This window comes from Heloderma suspectum, chromosome 13, assembly GCF_057233095.1.
Source record: "Heloderma suspectum isolate Gila_16-S chromosome 13, 16-S_ref, whole genome shotgun sequence".
NCBI classification, from domain to species: domain Eukaryota; kingdom Metazoa; phylum Chordata; class Lepidosauria; order Squamata; family Helodermatidae; genus Heloderma; species Heloderma suspectum.
Window position 1 is genome coordinate 18,859,461 of NC_139470.1, and position 25,681 is coordinate 18,885,141.

The 25,681-nt window shown below is 45.3% G+C and overlaps 2 pseudogenes and 1 gene segment (V, D, J or C); all 3 read right to left on the reverse strand.

Annotated features, from left to right (window-relative positions):
- Positions 1-1,624: 1,624 nt before the first annotated feature.
- On the reverse strand, positions 1,625-6,229 carry LOC146336135 (Ig lambda-1 chain C region-like). The segment is given in 2 exon segments: positions 1,625-2,163; positions 5,983-6,229. Coding segments are annotated over 2 exon segments (396 nt in total).
- A 2,801-nt stretch (positions 6,230-9,030) lies between these two features.
- Positions 9,031-14,842, reverse strand: LOC146336136 (immunoglobulin lambda constant 1 pseudogene; annotated as a pseudogene). The gene is made up of 2 exons (XR_014785806.1): positions 14,813-14,842; positions 9,031-9,563 (listed from the first exon to the last, which is right to left on the reverse strand). The product of XR_014785806.1 is annotated as an immunoglobulin lambda constant 1 pseudogene (transcript).
- A 3,008-nt stretch (positions 14,843-17,850) lies between these two features.
- LOC146336137 (immunoglobulin lambda constant 6 pseudogene) lies at positions 17,851-25,408 on the reverse strand (annotated as a pseudogene). The gene is made up of 3 exons (XR_014785670.1): positions 25,322-25,408; positions 22,310-22,382; positions 17,851-18,383 (listed from the first exon to the last, which is right to left on the reverse strand). The product of XR_014785670.1 is annotated as an immunoglobulin lambda constant 6 pseudogene (transcript).
- Between the last annotated feature and the right edge of the window lie 273 nt (positions 25,409-25,681).

The window sequence follows — 25,681 nt, forward strand, 5'->3', positions numbered from 1 at the left end:
TCACATGGAATTCATGGTGAAGTACATGGTTCCACAAAGGCCTAGGCCTTGGACAATGTCTATGTTTGAACGAGCTGAAAATGTTACCCATGGAATGCTGACTATGTAATACTGTCTGGAAACGGTTCCCTTCGTATGGAGAGCTGTCCCTACTTTGGCCAAGGCAAGGGTGGCCCATCTGGTGCCATCCTGATGTTTTGACCTGCCACCCTCCTCAGCCCTAGGCAGTCCAGCCAGTGCAGAGGGATCAGAAGCGGTGTGGCCAAAACCTCTGGAGGGCCACATGTTGCCCACTTGTGCGTAGCTCTGTCCACTATTGATGGGGATAGCTTCCACGTGAGGGTTGGCCAGTGGCTCCAAGATACTGTATGGCACTGACATAATGAGAACCCTTCCACGCTAGGCTCCAGAAAGAGTTGCTGGCCACCTCTCCATTACACAACCATACTGGGCATTAGTCGTCACATGGAGTGGCCTGCTTGTAACGACTGGAAGCCTGTGCTCTGATCTGACGTGGGGTACGTTCAGTCAGGGCAAGATCATACGCAACTGGAAGTGTCTTGGTGATGTTCCCTCTTCCACACTTGTTGTCATGAATGACCTCTACCATTTGCCATGTGGACAGATTTATTTTTGGCCATAGAGTGCAACCCTCATACTATGGTGTGGTGTGATATGATGGAATAGGATAGGCACTGTGGACACTACTCAGGTTTCCCTGATTTGGGGGTGAGAAGTGGTAGGAAGTGAGTGAGTGAGTGAGTGAGCAAAGAAACGTTCAACTTAACATCAGGAGCTCAGCCATTCTGAAGTTTGCTTATCTGTTTGTTTTGCTCATCTGCTTGTTGCACTTATGTTCCAGGAAGAAACGGGGGAAGCAAGGATGGTTCCCCAGCAACCAGACATGCTGCTTCCCCTAGTTTCCTGTTTCCACGTACACGTTGGCCTCATGTGGGAATGGAATCAGAATCGAGACACCAGTGGCTAGCGCCTAAACCCTTGTAGTGGGAGAACATCAGGATTATGTGTCGGTGACAGATGTATTCACATATGGGTCAGATTTGGATTGGGATTTGCCAACCAGTCGAGCTTAATTTCCATAGATGGCTATGGTGTCATGGTTGTAGGCTTCCCAGAAACATTGATGGCTGGTCCCTGTGAGAAAGTGGACATTGGACTAAGGGGACATTTGGTCTGATCCAGTTGGCCGCAACTTACATTCATAGATGACCACTGGAGCGGAATTTCCTACATTGCTCTCCAGCCGTGTTGTAGACTTCCTGAAAGCATTCGTGGCCGGTCCCTGAGATCCCTGAGATCTCGAGTCTGCCTTCTCCACTACGCAGGACAATTGATAGACCCAAGGATCATGCAAGTATCTGTGTGACCGAGTACATGCAGTGAATTCAATTCAGCACACCCATTTCAACCCAGTGAAAAATCTAGATTCAGCGGATCTCATTGAGAACCAAGGGGGTCACCTAATGACTTGCACAGCTCAACCATCTTGCATGAGAGCTAACTGAACACTGTTTGAAGCAAGATGCTGGATTAGAAAGGCCCAGTTGGGTGTGATCCAGCAGGACTCTTCTTATGTTCTTAAGTACCTTGGTCAAGAAAGAGCCCCAGTGAAATATGTCAAATTTTATTACTCTGCTAATACTGGAAGCAAGCATACAAGGTGTGTGGGTCCAGGGAGTGGGGCAACATACAAGAGATATCGGTATTATTCAGTCAGACTAGCATTGGGAGGAAAGAAGAGAATGAATTTGTGCCCATGGAGGAAGGACACTTTCTTCCTGGTGGCTGGAGGGATACGGGCCACCCTTGAGTCACCCAATCTTTAAGAACACTCCATTCTGTTCACCGACTTTGTGATGCTCTTTCCTTCGTGCGTCACCTGGCAGCTGTACGTCTCATGGTCTGCCCAGCCTGCCTCAGTCAGGGTCAGGTAACTGCTGGCCATGTACTTGCCATCCTTTTTGGCGGGTTTGGTGGTCTCCACTCCCGAGGAGATTGCACTGCCATCAGCCTGCCAGCTGAGTTCTATGGTACCCGGATAAAAGCCATCTATCAGACAGACCAAGGTGGCTTTCTGTTTGGTCTTGAGCTCTTCCTGGGATGGAGGGAAGAGGAGCACAGAAGGCGAGACTGTTGGCTGACCTGGAAGAGAGGGGAAACCTTGTTCAAAGTCTATATGGCAAATGAAAGACCTGATACTGCACTGATGAAAGACCTGATGCTGCACTGATGAAATGCTGTCCATGAAATCCTATCATTACAATCAGATCCTAAGAATTTCTGCCATGGATATAACCCCTCAACAGGACCGTTTTTGTCAGCAAAATATCAGAAGACAGGCTGTTACATCAGCGATGCAGGGACAGTAAAGGTCTGATGTAGACCGATATGACGCTGTAGGAAAGTTTAGCATGGAGGTTTTGAAGGAAGTTGAGTACTATCTCCCTTCAGGTTCTCATTCTGAAAAGAAAACAGAGGACTCGATAGCAGGGGTGGGCAGAAGGTAGATCTTCAGATGTTTAGGACTTCAACTGCCAGAAGCCCCTGCCACATTTTCTTAAGTGGCTAGGTGAAATGGTAACATTTATCTGCAGGATATGAATGACTGGTACATTGGCAAATTCCTAGGAGTAACTCTGGATCTTACCCATGGATTTCACTCAGCCATTCCTCTGGACAGAACTTCTGACGTATGTCCTTCAGTGTCAGCCAAACCTCACAAGATGGGCTGATCGCAAACATTAGCCCTGCTAGGACTTTACAGATTTGTGCACGAAAAAATATGAACATGCATGAAATCTTGGAAGTGGGGCATTGAGTTCAACGTTTGGGCTATTTTCCTGCAGGATTTCACCCTGGAACGTAAACCAAATAGAACATGCTCTGACGTGGTAACATCTTCCAAGGCATCCTCAAACCTCACTGCTGTTTCTAGATGGAGTCCACCAAAGATTCCTCTTTGTGAAGCTGCTACGAAATACTGGGTAGTTTTGGCCCTGCTAACAATACCCTTGAGTTCTTTGAACTGGCTCAGATCCAGTTTTTGTCATACGTAGAGCCATAATCGATGAGTCACGTTAGACCCACTGATTTCACTGGCTCTTCCTGAAGTATGATGTCATATGGATCCAACCCATGGAGTGGGATCCACAGGAATCCCATCCACAAGCCGCTATCCTCTATTTGTCACCCACCTTGTCCACTGTCTATGCATTATGAGATTAGGACATTTGTATATACCAAAGGTTATTTAGCAGTTCAGAAACACAGGGCTTCCTGTAAAAAAACCGTAGACCCAAACATTTCTTAAAGCATTAATTGCCATGACAGAGGCTTTTTCCGCCATGAAAGTACCCAACCCACTCATAAGTAGAGTCTTCATGTTGGAGTGATGCATTGGCCTCCTTCTCACGGAAGGTGGTGAACGTGCCTCTCCTCTCTGCACCATTTCTGAGTACAGGTGGGAAAGCACAGGGTGCAAAGTTTCAGTCCACACCCAATCAGTTCTCTCCATATCAGAAGCTCATACACCAGGAGGAAGGCTAGAGCTCTGCTCCCTGGCTTCAAAGACTTTCTGTAGAGGGAATTTGTTTTCTGTGTGGGAACATTCCATCATGTGACCCCCCGCATACAGCGAAAACACAGTGAAATTATTTCCATGGGAAGTCCACCTTCATTTCACCAGAAAATCTGAGAAATCTAGTATGGATGTGTACAACAGGGGGGGGGGTCATTTAATCCCACCACTTCACCCTAACCACAACCGTAGCCCTCACCCCAAACCTGACCCTAATCCTAATCCAAGGTATGACATATTTAAGTGCCCCAGTTAACTCTGGACTTGTTCATATCCAGCTGCTTCCCCATTTGAATTGAGAAAGTGTTCAGGTGCAATCAGGGAACAACAACGCCCATGGAACAACATCACAGAAATTGCCTCCAGTTCCAGAGGCAAACAAGCCACTTGTTTGAGTGGTGAAGCAAAACGTCCAGAGCATCTTGTGACACTGTGAAGACTAACAGGTTTACTGTGGAGCTGGCATTAGCAGTCCATGGTCACGTATTCCAGATCAAACCTGCCAGTCTTTAAGGTGCCATAGACACTTTACTAGTTCATCGCATTGATAGATGGCCTGGCAAACAACCATTTGGAGAAGAACAGTATCAGTTCAGAGGAAGTGGTGTGACACAAACCCAGACCTTTCGTCCATCTAACTCATGTCTACTGAAATGGTCAGTGGCTGCCCAGTGTACTGGACAGGACGTTTTCCCAGCCATATGCAGAGATGCCAAGGCCTGAACCTGGAAGATTAGGCATGGAAAGGAGGAGCTCTACCCTTGAGCTACATCCCTTTCTTCATAGTCCCCTTTTGCATCAGTCCTGCTCTTAATTCTGGAGAAAATGCATACCAGAACCTGTCTGTCTGTCTGTCTGTCTGTCTGTCTGTCTGTCTCCATCCATCCGTCCATCCATCCATCTTTCATCTATCTATCATCACTAGCTCTACCTATCTATCATTCATATATCTCTATCTCTATCTCTATCTCTATCTCTATCTCTATCTCTATCTCTATCCCTATCTATCTATATCTACACACACACAAACACACACACAAACACACACACACACACACATAAAAAGAACAACCATGTGATGGACAGATACAATACGGAAGGAAGTCTCCCTAGGTCCAGAGCTTTGTTTCAAATAAACTAACTGGAATCAACATAGAAGGATGCCATCTGAAATTTATGTTTCCAAAGAAGTCTGGTAGATTTCAATGAGACCACGTCTAGGTAAAACAGAGATGAGGAAGAGACATATGTTTGAATGTCCACTGAATGTCCCATTTTTAAAAATTGAGTCAGCCGGAGTGGGCTCCAGTTTTCATGCCAGGAGCAGTTTTGAGGGAGCAGATGTTGTATCCTTTTTCCCATTGCTATTTTCCTATCTCTTCTGTCCTTATATTGTAATCCTCCGCATAACTACTGAGAGGAACCTCTCACTGAATTAAACAGGACTGAATCCCAGGTCACTGTGCATATTATTTCCAAATTACTCTATTCTTCGCTGCACTGGAGAAGAAAATGCTCTTATGATAGAAGTACTGCATTTTTCCACAGTGGGTGGTAATAGATAGTTTGTGTTTAGGGGATAGAAATCCACCTGACCCAATGTTTGGATCGAAAGAGGAGCCAGATAAGGCTGATTTCTAATCCAATCAATTCCAATAAAAATATCAAGAGATGCAGTTCCAGCTCTCCTGCATTAGGTCTGTCTTCTGCCTGTGATACATGGCGGATGGCAGGTTTCTGGTGCAATGGTCAGAACATTCACTCCTAATGTTGTTCTGCAAGATCACCTCAAACTGCATTTTCATAGATCTGTGTTGGGCAAAAAACATTTGAACTTCTTCATGTTTTGATAGGAAAGGGGGAGCAGCTTGCTCTCAATTGGCAACTTAGCTAGCAACATTTCACTTTAATAGACTCTCTTATGCTATTCTAGTGGGAAGCCCAAATACAGAATTAAAAAAATCAGAATTTCCCAAAACATTCCAATCTACCTCCATCCATGACCGGAAGCCAGGTTTAATACCTGGAGTCACCCCACTTTGATTCCATTTCTGTTCTGTGGTTTGTATCCACCAGTATATGGATGTCAGAGTTGGAGTTTAGCCACAAAAGGGACATTCAAATAATGTCACCTGAAGTTAAACCAAGAGAAAGACTTCTTTCCCCCATTAATACGATTTCTAATATCCTCAAAGGAGAGGGAAGAGACACAGAACATGGCATTTCAACACCCTGCTATGGCTATGGTGAAAAGTTCAGTGGATTCGTCAACAGAAATGCTGAGGTCAATTCAAAGGCAGAGAAAGGAAAGACGGCAAAAATGATGGAAATGTAAAAATCTTGTGACAGAGAAGGAAAAGGACGTGAACAAATGAGTGACTTACCGGTAACAGTCAAATGGGTTCCTGCTCCAAACACCCACCACAGTGACACACCACTGTACAAAAACCTGCCCCACATCACAGCATAGAATGGACCCACACTTCATGTAGATACGGGAATGGTCATTCAGTAATTTGACCTCAATTCACATGGTAATAAATCTGCAATGACCAAATAGAATTTGGGAACTCCTGCTGCTTTTCATTTTAGTAGGTCAGGAGCTGGGTTCTTTGCATTGCCAACTTATCAAACAGCACGCCACTTTAATAGGCACTTTTATGTTATTACAGTTAGGGTGTCCCATAATGGAAACACACCATTACACGTTCTGAACAAAAACAAATCCAGTCCTCTGCGTGAAGCCAAGTTGACTATGCAGACATACCTGGCTCAGCGCGAATTCCCTTCTCTGATACCTTTGAATCTACCAATGTAGCCACAAAAGAGATTCTTCAAACAATGTCACATTAAGTTAGAGACAGAAAAGGGATGTTTTCTTTTATAAGTATGTTTTCCAATGTCCTTGGAGAAGGGGGATGTAAAACGGGATTTTCCGCCTTACTCTTGCATGGATTGAAATTCAGTTCGTATTAAAGGAGCATCCTATATGGAGTGAGGGAAACCCTGAGGTGAAGGCAGAGATGGAAAAGAATGGGGAAATGATGGGAATGTTAAAATATTGTCATAGGGAAGGAAAGGAACATGAGAAGTTTAGTGACTTACCAGTGACAGTCAGTTGGGTTCCTCCACCGAAGACAGCCCACAGTGACTCAGAGCTGTACAAAAACCACAGTGTCTTCACAGCAGAAAATGCTCATTGACACCTGTCAGAGAAAGATCAGCGATACCCATTCCGTATGGGAATAGAGTGGGAAAGCAGACAACCACTGTTGGTTTCCTTAAGATGACACACTTCCCATTGCCAAATACTCTGTAGTGAACGGTCTCTTTTGCAAGAGAAACAATGCCCTTATCTGGTTAATTTCTGGGCAGAGCAGAGGAAGGTCCTCTTGGCTTTCTCCATAAGTCTCCCAGGTCTTTCAAGTCATTGGACTGTCTATGGTCCATTTCTAGATGGAGGAAGCAATACAGAAGATCTCCCCTTTTCATGATAGCTTGAGCCATATAGGAGGCACACAGACGGGGTGCTAATGGCTTCTCCCGTCCTGTAGATGCAGAATGCGTTTCTCAGAAGAGGTTTTAGAGCAGACATTGTAGGCAATGAGGCTTTGTCCATGCTCAGTTTCTTATAAATTAAACTCAATGCACTGAACTGTTCCTTTGAGTGTCAATCTGAACTTCCCTGGTCAGCTGGTGGTATGTCTCCACTGCTAGAAAAATCCCCTGTGATTGATTAAGAATTTCACACTTGTGTTGCATGAGGAGGTCTAACAGTGAATTTCGTTTCACATGGAATTCATGGTGAAGTACATGGTTCCACAAAGGCCTAGGCCTTGGACAATGTCTATGTTTGAACGAGCTGAAAATGTTACCCATGGAATGCTGACTATGTAATACTGTCTGGAAACGGTTCCCTTCGTATGGAGAGCTGTCCCTACTTTGGCCAAGGCAAGGGTGGCCCATCTGGTGCCATCCTGATGTTTTGACTTGCCACCCTCCTCAGCCCTAGGCATTCCAGCCAGTGGAGAGGGATCAGAAGCGGTGTGGCCAAAATCTCTGGAGGGCCACATGTTGCCCACCTGTGCGTAGCTCCGTCCACTATTGATGGGGATAGCTTCCACATGAGGGTTGGCCAGTGGCTCCAAGATACTGTATGGCACTGACATAATGAGAACCCTTCCAGGCTAGGCTCCAGAAAGAGTTGCTGGCCACCGCTCCATTACACAACCATACTGGGCATTAGTCGTCACATGGAGTGGCCTGCTTGTAACGACTGGAAGCCTGTGCTCTGATCTGACGTGGGGTACGTTCAGTCAGGGCAAGATCATACGCAACTGGAAGTGTCTTGGTGATGTTCCCTCTTCCACACTTGTTGTCATGAATGACCTCTACCATTTGCCATGTGGACAGATTTATTTTTGGCCATAGAGTGCAACCCTCATACTATGGTGTGGTGTGATATGATGGAATAGGATAGGCACTGTGGACACTACTCAGGTTTCCTTGATTTAAGGGTGAGAAGTGGTAGGAAGTGAGTGAGTGCGTGAGTGAGTGAGTGAGCAAAGAAATGTTCAACTTAACAACAGGAGCTATGCTATTCTGAAGTTTGCTTATCTGTTTGTTTTGCTCATCTGCTTGTTGCACTTATGTTCCAGGAAGAAATGGGGGAAGCAAGGATGGTTCCCCAGCAACCAGACATGCTGCTTCCCCTAGTTTCCTGTTTCCACGTACACGTTGGCCTCATGTGGGAATGGAATCAGAATTGAGACACCAGTGGCTAGCGCCTAAACCCTAAACCCTAAAGTGGGAGAACATCAGGATTATGTGTCGGTGACAGATGTATTCACATATGGGTCAGATTTGGATTGGGATTTGCCAACCAGTCGAGCTTAATGTCCATAGATGGCTATGGTGTCATGGTTGTAGGCTTCCCAGAAACATTGATGGCTGGTCCCTGTGAGAAAGTGGACATTGGACTAAGGGAACATTTGGTCTGATCCAGTTGGCCGCAACTTACATTCATAGATAACCACTGGAGCGGAATTTCCTACATTGCTCTCCAGCCGTTTTGTAGACTTCCTGAAAGCATTCGTGGCCGGTCCCTGAGATCCCTGAGATCTCGAGTCTGCCTTCGCCACTACGCAGGACAGTTGATAGACCCAAGAATCATGCAAGTATCTGTGTGACCAAGTACATGCAGTGAATTCAGTTAGCACACCCATTTCAACCTAGTGAAAAATCTAGATTCAGCGGATCTCTATTGAGAACCAAGGGGGTCACCTAATAACTTGCACAGCTCAACCATCTTGCACGAGAGCTAACTGAACACTGTTTGAAGCAAGATGCTGGATTAGAAAGGCCCAGTTGGGTGTGATCCAGCAGGACTCTTCTTATGTTCTTAAGTACCTTGGTCAAGAAAGAGCCCCAGTGAAATATGTCAAATTTTATTACTCTGCTAATACTGGAAGCAAGCATACAAGGTGTGTGGGTCCGGGGAGTGGGGCAACATACAAGAGATATCGGTATTATTCAGTCAGACTAGCATTGGGAGGAAAGAAGAGAATGAATTTGTGCCCATGGAGGAAGGACACTTTCTTCCTGGTGGCTGGAGGGATACGGGCCACCCTTGAGTCACCCAATCTTTAAGAACACTCCATTCTGTTCACCGACTTTGTGATGCTCTTTCCTTCGTGCGTCACCTGGCAGCTGTACGTCTCATGGTCTGCCCAGCCTGCCTCAGTCAGGGTCAGGTAACTGCTGGCCATGTATTTGCCATCCTTTTTGGCGGGTTTGGTGGTCTCCACTCCCGAGGAGATCGCACTGCCATCAGCCTGCCAGCTGACTTCTATGGTACCCGGATAAAAGCCATCTATCAGACAGACCAAGGTGGCTGTCTTTTTGGCCTTGAGCTCTTCCTGGGATGGAGGGTAGAGAACCATGGAAGGCGAGGCTGTTGGCTGACCTGGAAGAGAGCAGAGATTTTCTTAAGTGCCTGAGCAAAACAGTAAAGTGCCTTTGCAGAATATTACAGATGCGTACATTGGCAAATCTGTATGACTTAACTCTGGATCTCACCCATGGATTTAACCCGGACATTGCCATGGACAGAACTTCTTACGTATGACCTTAAGCATCAGCCAGACTTTCTACGTCAGGCTATTACACCAGCCCTGCGGGGGTATTTGAGATTTATGCAAGTGTGAACATTTGGAATTCAGCTGATGATTGAGGGTTTGGGCTATTTTTCTTCAGGGTTTCATCGTGGAACTAAGACAACGTTTTCAATAGAATGTGCCTCGGCACGGTAACGTCTTCCGGCAAGTCCTCAAAACCAGCCTCTACTATTCTTCTTGCAGAAGTCTCTGTGAACTAGTGGGAACTTTTGGCTTTGCTGCCAATACAGTCCCAATTCTTGGAAAGTTCTTGGATCCAGTGTTTGTCATAATGAGAGCCAACCCAATGAAATCAATGGGTCTAAAGTGACTCATTAGCTGAAGTCCCATTCATTTCAAAGCAGGTTCTCTACGTATGATGTAATATGCATCCAAGCCATGGCATTTACACAGGCAGCCCTCCCAGGGGTATCTGTGCTGTATCCCTGACCCGCCTTGTCCCATGTTCATACATTCTTAGAATCATAGAATCATAGAATAGTAGGGTTGGAAGGGGCCTACAAGGCCCAATTAGAAAATTCCAATTAGAAAAGGTCTTTAGTCCATGTGAACAAATGTTAATTAATTCAGAAATACAGGGGCTCCTGGCAAGTAGGTTAGGCCCAAACATCTTTTATATTAGCTCTTGTGGCATTGGATATCTCAGCAATGAACTGGTAAATTAGATCGAGCATAAATTTGGGAGTGTGGTAGTGGCCCACCTCTACCTGAGAGGGTGACGGCATGTGTGGCCTGTACCATTTCAGAATGCAGGTGGGGCAGCACAGGGTGCAATGGTCCCCCACCCTCCAACACAAAGAAACGCCTCCATCTTAGATGTTCACCTCTCCGGGTGAAGGACAGGCTAGAGCTCTTCTCCCTGGCTTCTGTTTTTCTCTACACATGGCATTTCTGTTGTATGGAGGAGCATTGCACCATGTGAGCCCTGACACACAGTCCAAAACTGCTAAGAAGACACTGTCCAGCCCCCTCAGTGGGATGTCAGCCTTCATTTCACCAGAGAACCTGGCAATTCTAGGATGGATATGGATATGGAGGAGGGTCATTTAATCCCACCACTTAACCCTCACCCCAACCCTAATCCCAACCCTAATCCGAGATATAAAATATCTCAGTGCTCCAATTAACTCGAGGGTCATCTGCGCATATATCCCCACCCCATTTTGATTTTGTACATGTATTCTAGACAAGGTGGAGTAATGGTAAATGAGAAAGAGTTCAGTTGCAATCAGAAAAATAATCCAGGTGACATCGACACACTAACTGCTTCCAGGTCCAGAGGGACAGCGGTCAGCATTGGTGGCTCTAGGCCATGGTCACTTATGCCACAAGGAACCTGCTAGTCCTTAAGGTTCTGCAAGACTTCGTGGTAGATAATTGTGCGAATGCATCTTCAGGCGGATGGATACCTGCATACACAATCTTCTGAAGAAGGAAAAGAGCAGCGCAGAGGAATCTGACTTATGCATAGATCTTTGGTCTACGTGGTTCAGTATTCAGTGTTTGGCAGAGCCCCTCCACGTTTTCCGACAAGGGTCTTTCTCACCACAACATGGAGATGCCAAGCATTGAACTTGGGACCTTTTGCATGTACAGCTGATGCTCTACCACTGAGATACATCGTTTGCCAGATGCTCACCTTTGTAAATCTGCCCTCATTGTATTTCTGGAGGAAATTCAAAGCAGTTTTTTTTGTTTGTTTGTTTAAATTCAACGGTAGTTACACAAAGGAAAGTGAAGAACAACCCCGGAATACTAAATGTGCCAGAATGGTTGGCCATAATGTTAAAGAGATATTCTGTGGTATCGACAAGCCTGACATTCCAGTGGGAAACAAGCCCTACAACCATCAGAACTTCCTGATGATCATGTAAGGCAGCAACGCTCAACCTCTTTGTGCCATGCAGTCTCTCTCACCTCAGTAAGACCACATTACTAGGCTTTTCCTGAGGGGCCCGGATTCTGCGGACTTGCAGACCAGTTGTTTTACTCCCTGGATTTTTATGGAAACGTTGTCACAGAAAAATATGTAAAAGCATAATAAAAAACCCTGTCCAAAAATGTGCATTTTCCCCATAGGCTAAAGCATGAAAATGCCAGGGGGGGGGGGGATTTGCGCTTTTTTCCAAATGTGAATTCATGAATTCTTGAAAGTGCGAATTCCCACAAATGTGAATTTACGCAACTTTGTGAAACTTGAAAAAATCTGATTCTGTCAATGAAGAGACGATGGAATGAAAGGCACCTGTCAATCCATGAAATCTCCAATTGATGTATACTAGTGCAATGCAATAAATTTAACTGGAACCCCCAGAGGTAAAACCGACAGCATGCAGGAGACCTGGATGACTGGATGTCCCAGCATTATAAAACAAACAAACAAACAAACAAACAGCTGGGAGATCCAATTTTCCTGGGAAGAGCAGTACTGAAGGAAAAGATATTTAATGGTTCCTACCCCTGCTGCTTTCCTCAGCTATTCTGCCCTTACATCGCAATCCTATGCATGCACTGAGAAGTAAGTCCCTCTGAGTTCAATAGGATGTACTCCCAGCTAAGTGTTTATACAATTGCACCCTGAGTCCATTATTAGCTGCACTGGGGGAAAAAATGGGCATGATAGAGACAGGGGATTATTTTTCTCAGCGGGGCTAATACAACATTTGGGGTAGAAAAGACCTCCTTGATGAGAAGCACGGTCTGGTGCCCACAAAAGCTGATCTACCATCAAATCAAACAAAAACATCAGGAGATGCAGTTTCCTGCATCAGATGTATCCTGGCCCTGTGATGCCTGGTGGATTGCAGCTTTCTGCTACCATTCTTGGAACACTCATTCCAAATGTCATTCAGAAAGTTGACCTCAAATTTATGTATTTATATATTAACTGCATTTATATCCTGCTTCCCCCCCCCCACTCTTGCAAGGAACCCAAGGCAGCTTGCATTATCATCCTCCACTCCATTTTATCCTCACAACAACAACCCTATGAGGTAGGCTGGGCTGTGAGTCGGTGACTGGCCCAATGTCACCCAGGGAGCTTCCTTGGCCGAATGGGGACTAGAACCCAGATCTCCCGGCTCCCAGTTCAACACTCGCGACACTACACCACACTGGCTCTCCAACTACACCACACACTTGCATTTCACAAAGACCTGTGTCTACCAAAATAAACATGGAACCTCTTGGTTTTAGAAAAAAATAGAGAGAGAGCCTGTTGCTCTGGATTGCCCACCTATCAAACAATGTATCACTTGAATAGACCTTGTTCCATTATTCTAGCAGGAAGCACAATTACGAAATCACAATATTAGAAGGCGCCATTAAAAAAAATCCCAGGTCCATAAGTTGTGTTGACTGTGTGAAGACGCCAAAACGTGAATGTATTTGTGAGCTACATTTTCTATCGTCCTATAAAATTATTTCAGAATTTGAGTTTGGAGATGTTCAAACAATGCTACATTGAATTACACAGCAAGAAAAAATATCTTTTTTTCCATCAATAAACTCTCTAATATCCCCTGAGGAGAGGGAAGAGACATGTAAGGTGGCATTGGAACACCCTGCTCCAGCTATGATAAACGTTTCGGTTGATCATCCCAGATTAAGCAACAGAACCCCCAAGGTCAACTTGAAGGAAGAGAAAGAAAAGAGGGCAAAAATGATGAAATGTTACACAATGTTCACAGAGAAGAAAAGGGACACAATAAATTCAGTGACTTACCAGTGACAGTCAGCCGGGTTCCACTTCCGAAGATAAACCACAGTGACACACAGCTGTACAAAAACCTGCCCCACTTCACATCAGAGACCAGTTATCCACACTTATCCCACATGGAAACAGAGCGACAACCCCTGTTGCTCCCTTTAGGATGAAGCATTTCCCATTTCCACAGAAACTGTAGGCAAGGGAGTATTTTTGGAAGAATACAGTTACTGCAGTCTAGTTCATCTTTGGGCAAAGAAGGGGAAGGTTCTTTTGGTGATCTATAAGCATCTCAGTTCTTTACCGTGATCCTATGCGCCATGGTCCATTTCCAAATGGAGGAAGTATGGCAGAAGAGATCCCTTTTTTCATTATAGCGTGAGCTACATAGGAGAGGGAGTGAAATGGTGGCAATGGTTCATCCAGTCTAGTAGAAGATGGATATGTCTCTGAGCAGAGAAGTCATAGGTGATGTGGTAGACAGAGAAGCCTTTGTCTATGCTCAGATAATTTCTGATAATGTAAACCCACTGCACCAGACTGTTCCCTTGACTGTAAATATGAGCTTCCCTGAGTAGCTGTTGGTATGTCTCAAACATTAGAGAATTCAGTGCTAATTGACTTAAGAAATGAACTGCTTGCTTGGATGTGGTGGGATAGCAATGAAATTGCCTGACAACGGGATTCACGGTGAAATCTAGGCTTCCAGAAATGCATTGTTCTGTACTGGCGTGGACGATGGTCATGTTGTTAAGAATGGTGCCGAATGAATGTTAACTATGCAGATGCTGCTTGGGAAATGTTTCCTTCATCTGAAGACCTTCTCTGACCCTGGTCATAGCAAGGGGTGGGCAATCCTGGCCTCCGGATGATTTGACCTACCACTCTCATCAGCCCAATTTCATAGAATCATAGAATAGTAGGGTTGGAGGGGCCTACAAGGCCATCGAGACCAACCCCCTGCTCAATGCAGGAATCCAGAGCATCCCTGACTGACAGCTGTCCAGCCTCGTCTTGAATGCCTCCAGTGTGGGAGAGCCCACTACCTCCCTAGGTCATTGGTTCCATTGTCTTCCATATGTATGTATGTGTGTGTGTATGTATGTATGTATTACATGCATATCCCTCCTTTTTCCACTTTAAGGAACCCAAGAGACACAGAACATGGCATTTCAACACCCTGCTATGGCTACGGTGAAAAGTTCAGTGGATTCGTCAACAGAAATGCTGAGGTCAATTCAAAGGCAGAGAAAGGAAAGACGGCAAAAATGATGGAAATGTAAAAATCTTGTGACAGAGAAGGAAAAGGACGTGAACAAATGAGTGACTTACCAGTGACAGTCAGATGGGTTCCTGCTCCAAACACCCCCCACAGTGACACACCACTCTACAAAAACCTGCCCCACATCACAGCATAGAATGGACCCACACTTCATGTAGATACGGGAATGGTCATTCAGTAATTTGACCTCAATTCACATGGTAATAAATCTGCAATGACCAAATAGAATTTGGGAACTCCTGCTGCTTTTCATTTTAGTAGGTCAGGAGCTGGATTCTTTGCATTGCCAACTTATTAAACAGCACGCCACTTTAATAGGCACTTTTATGTTATTGCAGTTAGGGTGTCCCATAATGGAAACACACCATTACACGTTCTGAACAAAAACAAATCCAGTCCTCTGCGTGAAGCCAAGTTGACTATGCAGGCATACCTGGCTCAGCGCGAATTCCCTTCTCTGATACCTTTGAATCTACCAATGTAGCCACAAAAGAGATTCTTCAAACAATGTCACATTAAGTTAGAGACAGAAAAGGGATGTTTTCTTTTATAAGTATGTTTTCCAATGTCCTTGGAGAAGGGGGATGTAAAACGGGATTTTCCGCCTTACTCTTGCATGGATTGAAATTCAGTTCGTATTAAAGGAGCATCCTATATGGAGTGAGGGAAACCCTGAGGTGAAGGCAGAGATGGAAAAGAATGGGGAAATGACGGGAATGTTAAAATATTGTCATAGGGAAGGAAAGGAACATGAGAAGTTTAGTGACTTACCAGTGACAGTCAGTTGGGTTCCTCCACCGAAGACAGCCCACAGTGACTCAGAGCTGTACAAAAACCACAGTGTCTTCACAGCAGAAAATGCTCATTGACACCTGTCAGAGAAAGATCAGCGATACCCATTCCGTATGGGAATAGAGTGGGAAAGCAGACAACCACTGTTGGTTTCCTTAAGATGACACACTTCCCATTGCCAAATACTCTGTAGTGAACGGTCTCTTTTGCAAGAGAAACAATGCCCTTATCTGGTTAATTTCTGGGCAGAGCAGAGGAAGGTCCTCTTGGCTTTCTCCATAAGTCTCCCAGGTCTTTCAAGTCATTGGACTGTCTATGGTCCATTTCTAGATGGAGGAAGCAATACAGAAGATCTCCCCTTTTCATGATAGCTTGAGCCATATAGGAGGCACACAGACGGGGTGCTAATGGCTTCTCCCGTCCTGTAGATGCAGAATGCGTTTTTCAGAAGAGGTTTTAGAGCAGACATTGTAGGCAATGAGGCTTTGTCCATGCTCAGTTTCTTATAAATTAAACTCAATGCACTGAACTGTTCCTTTGAGTGTCAATCTGAACTTCCCTGGTCAGCTGGTGGTATGTCTCCACTGCTAGAAAAATCCCCTGTGATTGATTAAGAATTTCACACTTGGGTTGCATGAGGAGGTCTAACAGTGAATTTCGTTTCACATGGAATTCATGGTGAAGTACATGGTTCCACAAAGGCCTAGGCCTTGGACAATGTCTATGTTTGAACGAGCTGAAAATGTTACCCATGGAATGCTGACTATGTAATACTGTCTGGAAACGGTTCCCTTCGTATGGAGAGCTGTCCCTACTTTGGCCAAGGCAAGGGTGGCCCATCTGGTGCCATCCTGATGTTTTGACCTGCCACCCTCCTCAGCCCTAGGCAGTCCAGCCAGTGCAGAGGGATCAGAAGCGGTGTGGCCAAAATATCTGGAGGGTCACATGTTGCCCACCTGTGCGTAGCTCTGTCCACTATTGATGGGGATAGCTTCCACGTGAGGGTTGGCCAGTGGCTCCAAGATACTGTATGGCACTGACATAATGAGAACCCTTCCACGCTAGACTCCAGAAAGAGTTGCTGGCCACCGCTCCATTACACAACCATACTGGGCATTAGTCGTCACATGGAGTGGCCTGCTTGTAACGACTGGAAGCCTGTGCTCTGATCTGACGTGGGGTACGTTCAGTCAGGGCAAGATCATACGCAACTGGAAGTGTCTTGGTGATGTTCCCTCTTCCACACTTGTTGTCATGAATGACCTCTACCATTTGCCATGTGGACAGATTTATTTTTGGCCATAGAGTGTAACCCTCATACTATGGTGTGGTGTGATATGATGGAATAGGATAGGCACTGTGGACACTACTCAGGTTTCCTTGATTTGAGGGTGAGAAGTGGTAGGAAGTGAGTGAGTGAGTGAGTGAGTGAGCAAAGAAACGTTCAACTTAACATCAGGAGCTCAGCCATTCTGAAGTTTGCTTATCTGTTTGTTTTGCTCATCTGCTTGTTGCACTTATGTTCCAGGAAGAAACGGGGGAAGCAAGGATGGTTCCCCAGCAACCAGACATGCTGCTTCCCCTAGTTTCCTGTTTCCACGTACACGTTGGCCTCATGTGGGAATGGAATCAGAATCGAGACACCAGTGGCTAGCGCCTAAACCCTTGTAGTGGGAGAACATCAGGATTATGTGTCGGTGACAGATGTATTCACATATGGGTCAGATTTGGATTGGGATTTGCCAACCAGTCGAGCTTAATTTCCATAGATGGCTATGGTGTCATGGTTGTAGGCTTCCCAGAAACATTGATGGCTGGTCCCTGTGAGAAAGTGGACATTGGACTAAGGGGACATTTGGTCTGATCCAGTTGGCCGCAACTTACATTCATAGATAACCACTGGAGCGGAATTTCCTACATTGCTCTCCAGCCGTGTTGTAGACTTCCTGAAAGCATTCGTGGCCGGTCCCTGAGATCCCTGAGATCTCGAGTCTGCCTTCTCCACTACGCAGGACAATTGATAGACCCAAGGATCATGCAAGTATCTGTGTGACCGAGTACATGCAGTGAATTCAATTCAGCACACCCATTTCAACCCAGTGAAAAATCTAGATTCAGCGGATCTCATTGAGAACCAAGGGGGTCACCTAATGACTTGCACAGCTCAACCATCTTGCATGAGAGCTAACTGAACACTGTTTGAAGCAAGATGCTGGATTAGAAAGGCCCAGTTGGGTGTGATCCAGCAGGACTCTTCTTATGTTCTTAAGTACCTTGGTCAAGAAAGAGCCCCAGTGAAATATGTCAAATTTTATTACTCTGCTAATACTGGAAGCAAGCATACAAGGTGTGTGGGTCCGGGGAGTGGGGCAACATACAAGAGATATCGGTATTATTCAGTCAGACTAGCATTGGGAGGAAAGAAGAGAATGAATTTGTGCCCATGGAGGAAGGACACTTTCTTCCTGGTGGCTGGAGGGATACGGGCCACCCTTGAGTCACCCAATCTTTAAGAACACTCCATTCTGTTCACCGACTTTGTGATGCTCTTTCCTTCGTGCGTCACCTGGCAGCTGTACGTCTCATGGTCTGCCCAGCCTGCCTCAGTCAGGGTCAGGTAACTGCTGGCCATGTACTTGCCATCCTTTTTGGCGGGTTTGGTGGTCTCCACTCCCGAGGAGATCGCACTGCCATCAGCCTGCCAGCTGACTTCTATGGTACCCGGATAAAAGCCATCTATCAGACAGACCAAGGTGGCTGTCTTTTTGGCCTTGAGCTCTTCCTGGGATGGAGGGTAGAGTACCACGGAAGGCGAGGCTGTTGGCTGACCTGGAAGAGAGCAGAGATTTTCTTAAGTGCCTGAGCGAAACAGTAAAGTGCCTCTGCAGAATATTACAGACGCGTACATTGGCAAATCTGTATGACTTAACTCTGGATCTCACCCATGGATTTAACCCGGACATTGCCATGGACAGAACTTCTTACGTATGACCTTAAGCATCAGACAGACTTTCTACGTCAGGCTATTACACCAGCCCTGCGGGGGTATTTGAGATTTATGCAAGTGTGAACATTTGGAATTCAGCTGATGATTGAGGGTTTGGGCTATTTTTCTTCAGGGTTTCATCGTGGAACTAAGACAACATTTTCAATAGAATGTGCCTTGGCACGGTAACGTCTTCCGGCAAGTCCTCAAAACCAGCCTCCACTATTCTTCTTGCAGAAGTCTCTGTGAACTAGTGGGAACTTTTGGCTTTGCTGCCAATACAGTCCCAATTCTTGGAAAGTTCTTGGATCCAGTGTTTGTCATAATGAGAGCCAACCCAATGAAATCAATGGGTCTAAAGTGACTCATTAGCTGAAGTCCCATTCATTTCAAAGCAGGTTCTCTACGTATGATGTAATATGCATCCAAGCCATGGCATTTACACAGGCAGCCCTCCCAGGGGTATCTGTGCTGTATCCCTGACCCGCCTTGTCCCATGTTCATACATTCTTAGAATCATAGAATAGTAGGGTTGGAAGGGGCCTACAAGGCCCAATTAGAAAATTCCAATTAGAAAAGGTCTTTAGTCCATGTGAACAAATGTTAATTAATTCAGAAATACAGGGGCTCCTGGCAAGTAGGTTAGGCCCAAACATCTTTTATATTAGCTCTTGTGGCATTGGATATCTCAGCAATGAACTGGTAAATTAGATCGAGCATAAATTTGGGAGTGTGGTAGTGGCCCACCTCTACCTGAGAGGGTGACGGCATGTGTGGCCTGTACCATTTCAGAATGCAGGTGGGGCAGCACAGGGTGCAATGGTCCCCCACCCTCCAACACAAAGAAACGCCTCCATCTTAGATGTTCACCTCTCCGGGTGAAGGACAGGCTAGAGCTCTTCTCCCTGGCTTCTGTTTTTCTCTACACATGGCATTTCTGTTGTATGGAGGAGCATTGCACCATGTGAGCCCTGACACACAGTCCAAAACTGCTAAGAAGACACTGTCCAGCCCCCTCAGTGGGATGTCAGCCTTCATTTCACCAGAGAACCTGGCAATTCTAGGATGGATATGGATATGGAGGAGGGTCATTTAATCCCACCACTTAACCCTCACCCCAACCCTAATCCCAACCCTAATCCGAGATATAAAATATCTCAGTGCTCCAATTAACTCGAGGGTCATCTGCGCATATATCCCCACCCCATTTTGATTTTGTACATGTATTCTAGACAAGGTGGAGTAATGGTAAATGAGAAAGAGTTCAGTTGCAATCAGAAAAATAATCCAGGTGACATCGACACACTAACTGCTTCCAGGTCCAGAGGGACAGCGGTCAGCATTGGTGGCTCTAGGCCATGGTCACTTATGCCACAAGGAACCTGCTAGTCCTTAAGGTTCTGCAAGACTTCGTGGTAGATAATTGTGCGAATGCATCTTCAGGCGGATGGATACCTGCATACACAATCTTCTGAAGAAGGAAAAGAGCAGCGCAGAGGAATCTGACTTATGCATAGATCTTTGGTCTACGTGGTTCAGTATTCAGTGTTTGGCAGAGCCCCTCCACGTTTTCCGACAAGGGTCTTTCTCACCACAACATGGAGATGCCAAGCATTGAACTTGGGACCTTTTGCATGTACAGCTGATGCTCTACCACTGAGATACATCGTTTGCCAGATGCTCACCTTTGTAAATCTGCCCTCATTGTATTTCTGGAGGAAATTCAAAGCAGTTTTTTTTGTTTGTTTGTTTAAATTCAACGGTAGTTACACAAAGGAAAGTGAAGAACAACCCCGGAATACTAAATGTGCCAGAATGGTTGGCCATAATGTTAAAGAGATATTCTGTGGTATCGACAAGCCTGACATTCCAGTGGGAAACAAGCCCTACAACCATCAGAACTTCCTGATGATCATGTAAGGCAGCAACGCTCAACCTCTTTGTGCCATGCAGTCTCTCTCACCTCAGTAAGACCACATTACTAGGCTTTTCCTGAGGGGCCCGGATTCTGCGGACTTGCAGACCAGTTGTTTTACTCCCTGGATTTTTATGGAAACGTTGTCACAGAAAAATATGTAAAAGCATAATAAAAAACCCTGTCCAAAAATGTGCATTTTCCCCATAGGCTAAAGCATGAAAATGCCAGGGGGGGGGGGATTTGCGCTTTTTTCCAAATGTGAATTCATGAATTCTTGAAAGTGCGAATTCCCACAAATGTGAATTTACGCAACTTTGTGAAACTTGAAAAAATCTGATTCTGTCAATGAAGAGACGATGGAATGAAAGGCACCTGTCAATCCATGAAATCTCCAATTGATGTATACTAGTGCAATGCAATAAATTTAACTGGAACCCCCAGAGGTAAAACCGACAGCATGCAGGAGACCTGGATGACTGGATGTCCCAGCATTATAAAACAAACAAACAAACAAACAAACAGCTGGGAGATCCAATTTTCCTGGGAAGAGCAGTACTGAAGGAAAAGATATTTAACGGTTCCTACCCCTGCTGCTTTCCTCAGCTATTCTGCCCTTACATCGCAATCCTATGCATGCACTGAGAAGTAAGTCCCTCTGAGTTCAATAGGATGTACTCCCAGCTAAGTGTTTATACAATTGCACCCTGAGTCCATTATTAGCTGCACTGGGGGAAAAAATGGGCATGATAGAGACAGGGGATTATTTTTCTCAGCGGGGCTAATACAACATTTGGGGTAGAAAAGACCTCCTTGATGAGAAGCACGGTCTGGTGCCCACAAAAGCTGATCTACCATCAAATCAAACAAAAACATCAGGAGATGCAGTTTCCTGCATCAGATGTATCCTGGCCCTGTGATGCCTGGTGGATTGCAGCTTTCTGCTACCATTCTTGGAACACTCATTCCAAATGTCATTCAGAAAGTTGACCTCAAATTTATGTATTTATATATTAACTGCATTTATATCCTGCTTCCCCCCCCCCACTCTTGCAAGGAACCCAAGGCAGCTTGCATTATCATCCTCCACTCCATTTTATCCTCACAACAACAACCCTATGAGGTAGGCTGGGCTGTGAGTCGGTGACTGGCCCAATGTCACCCAGGGAGCTTCCTTGGCCGAATGGGGACTAGAACCCAGATCTCCCGGCTCCCAGTTCAACACTCGCGACACTACACCACACTGGCTCTCCAACTACACCACACACTTGCATTTCACAAAGACCTGTGTCTACCAAAATAAACATGGAACCTCTTGGTTTTAGAAAAAAATAGAGAGAGAGCCTGTTGCTCTGGATTGCCCACCTATCAAACAATGTATCACTTGAATAGACCTTGTTCCATTATTCTAGCAGGAAGCACAATTACGAAATCACAATATTAGAAGGCGCCATTAAAAAAAATCCCAGGTCCATAAGTTGTGTTGACTGTGTGAAGACGCCAAAACGTGAATGTATTTGTGAGCTACATTTTCTATCGTCCTATAAAATTATTTCAGAATTTGAGTTTGGAGATGTTCAAACAATGCTACATTGAATTACACAGCAAGAAAAAATATCTTTTTTTCCATCAATAAACTCTCTAATATCCCCTGAGGAGAGGGAAGAGACATGTAAGGTGGCATTGGAACACCCTGCTCCAGCTATGATAAACGTTTCGGTTGATCATCCCAGATTAAGCAACAGAACCCCCAAGGTCAACTTGAAGGAAGAGAAAGAAAAGAGGGCAAAAATGATGAAATGTTACACAATGTTCACAGAGAAGAAAAGGGACACAATAAATTCAGTGACTTACCAGTGACAGTCAGCCGGGTTCCACTTCCGAAGATAAACCACAGTGACACACAGCTGTACAAAAACCTGCCCCACTTCACATCAGAGACCAGTTATCCACACTTATCCCACATGGAAACAGAGCGACAACCCCTGTTGCTCCCTTTAGGATGAAGCATTTCCCATTTCCACAGAAACTGTAGGCAAGGGAGTATTTTTGGAAGAATACAGTTACTGCAGTCTAGTTCATCTTTGGGCAAAGAAGGGGAAGGTTCTTTTGGTGATCTATAAGCATCTCAGTTCTTTACCGTGATCCTATGCGCCATGGTCCATTTCCAAATGGAGGAAGTATGGCAGAAGAGATCCCTTTTTTCATTATAGCGTGAGCTACATAGGAGAGGGAGTGAAATGGTGGCAATGGTTCATCCAGTCTAGTAGAAGATGGATATGTCTCTGAGCAGAGAAGTCATAGGTGATGTGGTAGACAGAGAAGCCTTTGTCTATGCTCAGATAATTTCTGATAATGTAAACCCACTGCACCAGACTGTTCCCTTGACTGTAAATATGAGCTTCCCTGAGTAGCTGTTGGTATGTCTCAAACGTTAGAGAATTCAGTGCTAATTGACTTAAGAAATGAACTGCTTGCTTGGATGTGGTGGGATAGCAATGAAATTGCCTGACAACGGGATTCACGGTGAAATCTAGGCTTCCAGAAATGCATTGTTCTGTACTGGCGTGGACGATGGTCATGTTGTTAAGAATGGTGCCGAATGAATGTTAACTATGCAGATGCTGCTTGGGAAATGTTTCCTTCATCTGAAGACCTTCTCTGACCCTGGTCATAGCAAGGGGTGGGCAATCCTGGCCTCCGGATGATTTGACCTACCACTCTCATCAGCCCAATTTCATAGAATCATAGAATAGTAGGGTTGGAGGGGCCTACAAGGCCATCGAGACCAACCCCCTGCTCAATGCAGGAATCCAGAGCATCCCTGACTGACAGCTGTCCAGCCTCGTCTTGAATGCCTCCAGTGTGGGAGAGCCCACTACCTCCCTAGGTCATTGGTTCCATTGTCTTCCATATGTATGTATGTGTGTGTGTATGTATGTATGTATTACATGCATATCCCTCCTTTTTCCACTTTAAGGAACCCAAGAGACACAGAACATGGCATTTCAACACCCTGCTATGGCTACGGTGAAAAGTTCAGTGGATTCGTCAACAGAAATGCTGAGGTCAATTCAAAGGCAGAGAAAGGAAAGACGGCAAAAATGATGGAAATGTAAAAATCTTGTGACAGAGAAGGAAAAGGACGTGAACAAATGAGTGACTTACCAGTGACAGTCAGATGGGTTCCTGCTCCAAACACCCCCCACAGTGACACACCACTCTACAAAAACCTGCCCCACATCACAGCATAGAATGGACCCACACTTCATGTAGATACGGGAATGGTCATTCAGTAATTTGACCTCAATTCACATGGTAATAAATCTGCAATGACCAAATAGAATTTGGGAACTCCTGCTGCTTTTCATTTTAGTAGGTCAGGAGCTGGATTCTTTGCATTGCCAACTTATTAAACAGCACGCCACTTTAATAGGCACTTTTATGTTATTGCAGTTAGGGTGTCCCATAATGGAAACACACCATTACACGTTCTGAACAAAAACAAATCCAGTCCTCTGCGTGAAGCCAAGTTGACTATGCAGGCATACCTGGCTCAGCGCGAATTCCCTTCTCTGATACCTTTGAATCTACCAATGTAGCCACAAAAGAGATTCTTCAAACAATGTCACATTAAGTTAGAGACAGAAAAGGGATGTTTTCTTTTATAAGTATGTTTTCCAATGTCCTTGGAGAAGGGGGATGTAAAACGGGATTTTCCGCCTTACTCTTGCATGGATTGAAATTCAGTTCGTATTAAAGGAGCATCCTATATGGAGTGAGGGAAACCCTGAGGTGAAGGCAGAGATGGAAAAGAATGGGGAAATGACGGGAATGTTAAAATATTGTCATAGGGAAGGAAAGGAACATGAGAAGTTTAGTGACTTACCAGTGACAGTCAGTTGGGTTCCTCCACCGAAGACAGCCCACAGTGACTCAGAGCTGTACAAAAACCACAGTGTCTTCACAGCAGAAAATGCTCATTGACACCTGTCAGAGAAAGATCAGCGATACCCATTCCGTATGGGAATAGAGTGGGAAAGCAGACAACCACTGTTGGTTTCCTTAAGATGACACACTTCCCATTGCCAAATACTCTGTAGTGAACGGTCTCTTTTGCAAGAGAAACAATGCCCTTATCTGGTTAATTTCTGGGCAGAGCAGAGGAAGGTCCTCTTGGCTTTCTCCATAAGTCTCCCAGGTCTTTCAAGTCATTGGACTGTCTATGGTCCATTTCTAGATGGAGGAAGCAATACAGAAGATCTCCCCTTTTCATGATAGCTTGAGCCATATAGGAGGCACACAGACGGGGTGCTAATGGCTTCTCCCGTCCTGTAGATGCAGAATGCGTTTTTCAGAAGAGGTTTTAGAGCAGACATTGTAGGCAATGAGGCTTTGTCCATGCTCAGTTTCTTATAAATTAAACTCAATGCACTGAACTGTTCCTTTGAGTGTCAATCTGAACTTCCCTGGTCAGCTGGTGGTATGTCTCCACTGCTAGAAAAATCCCCTGTGATTGATTAAGAATTTCACACTTGGGTTGCATGAGGAGGTCTAACAGTGAATTTCGTTTCACATGGAATTCATGGTGAAGTACATGGTTCCACAAAGGCCTAGGCCTTGGACAATGTCTATGTTTGAACGAGCTGAAAATGTTACCCATGGAATGCTGACTATGTAATACTGTCTGGAAACGGTTCCCTTCGTATGGAGAGCTGTCCCTACTTTGGCCAAGGCAAGGGTGGCCCATCTGGTGCCATCCTGATGTTTTGACCTGCCACCCTCCTCAGCCCTAGGCAGTCCAGCCAGTGCAGAGGGATCAGAAGCGGTGTGGCCAAAATATCTGGAGGGTCACATGTTGCCCACCTGTGCGTAGCTCTGTCCACTATTGATGGGGATAGCTTCCACGTGAGGGTTGGCCAGTGGCTCCAAGATACTGTATGGCACTGACATAATGAGAACCCTTCCACGCTAGACTCCAGAAAGAGTTGCTGGCCACCGCTCCATTACACAACCATACTGGGCATTAGTCGTCACATGGAGTGGCCTGCTTGTAACGACTGGAAGCCTGTGCTCTGATCTGACGTGGGGTACGTTCAGTCAGGGCAAGATCATACGCAACTGGAAGTGTCTTGGTGATGTTCCCTCTTCCACACTTGTTGTCATGAATGACCTCTACCATTTGCCATGTGGACAGATTTATTTTTGGCCATAGAGTGTAACCCT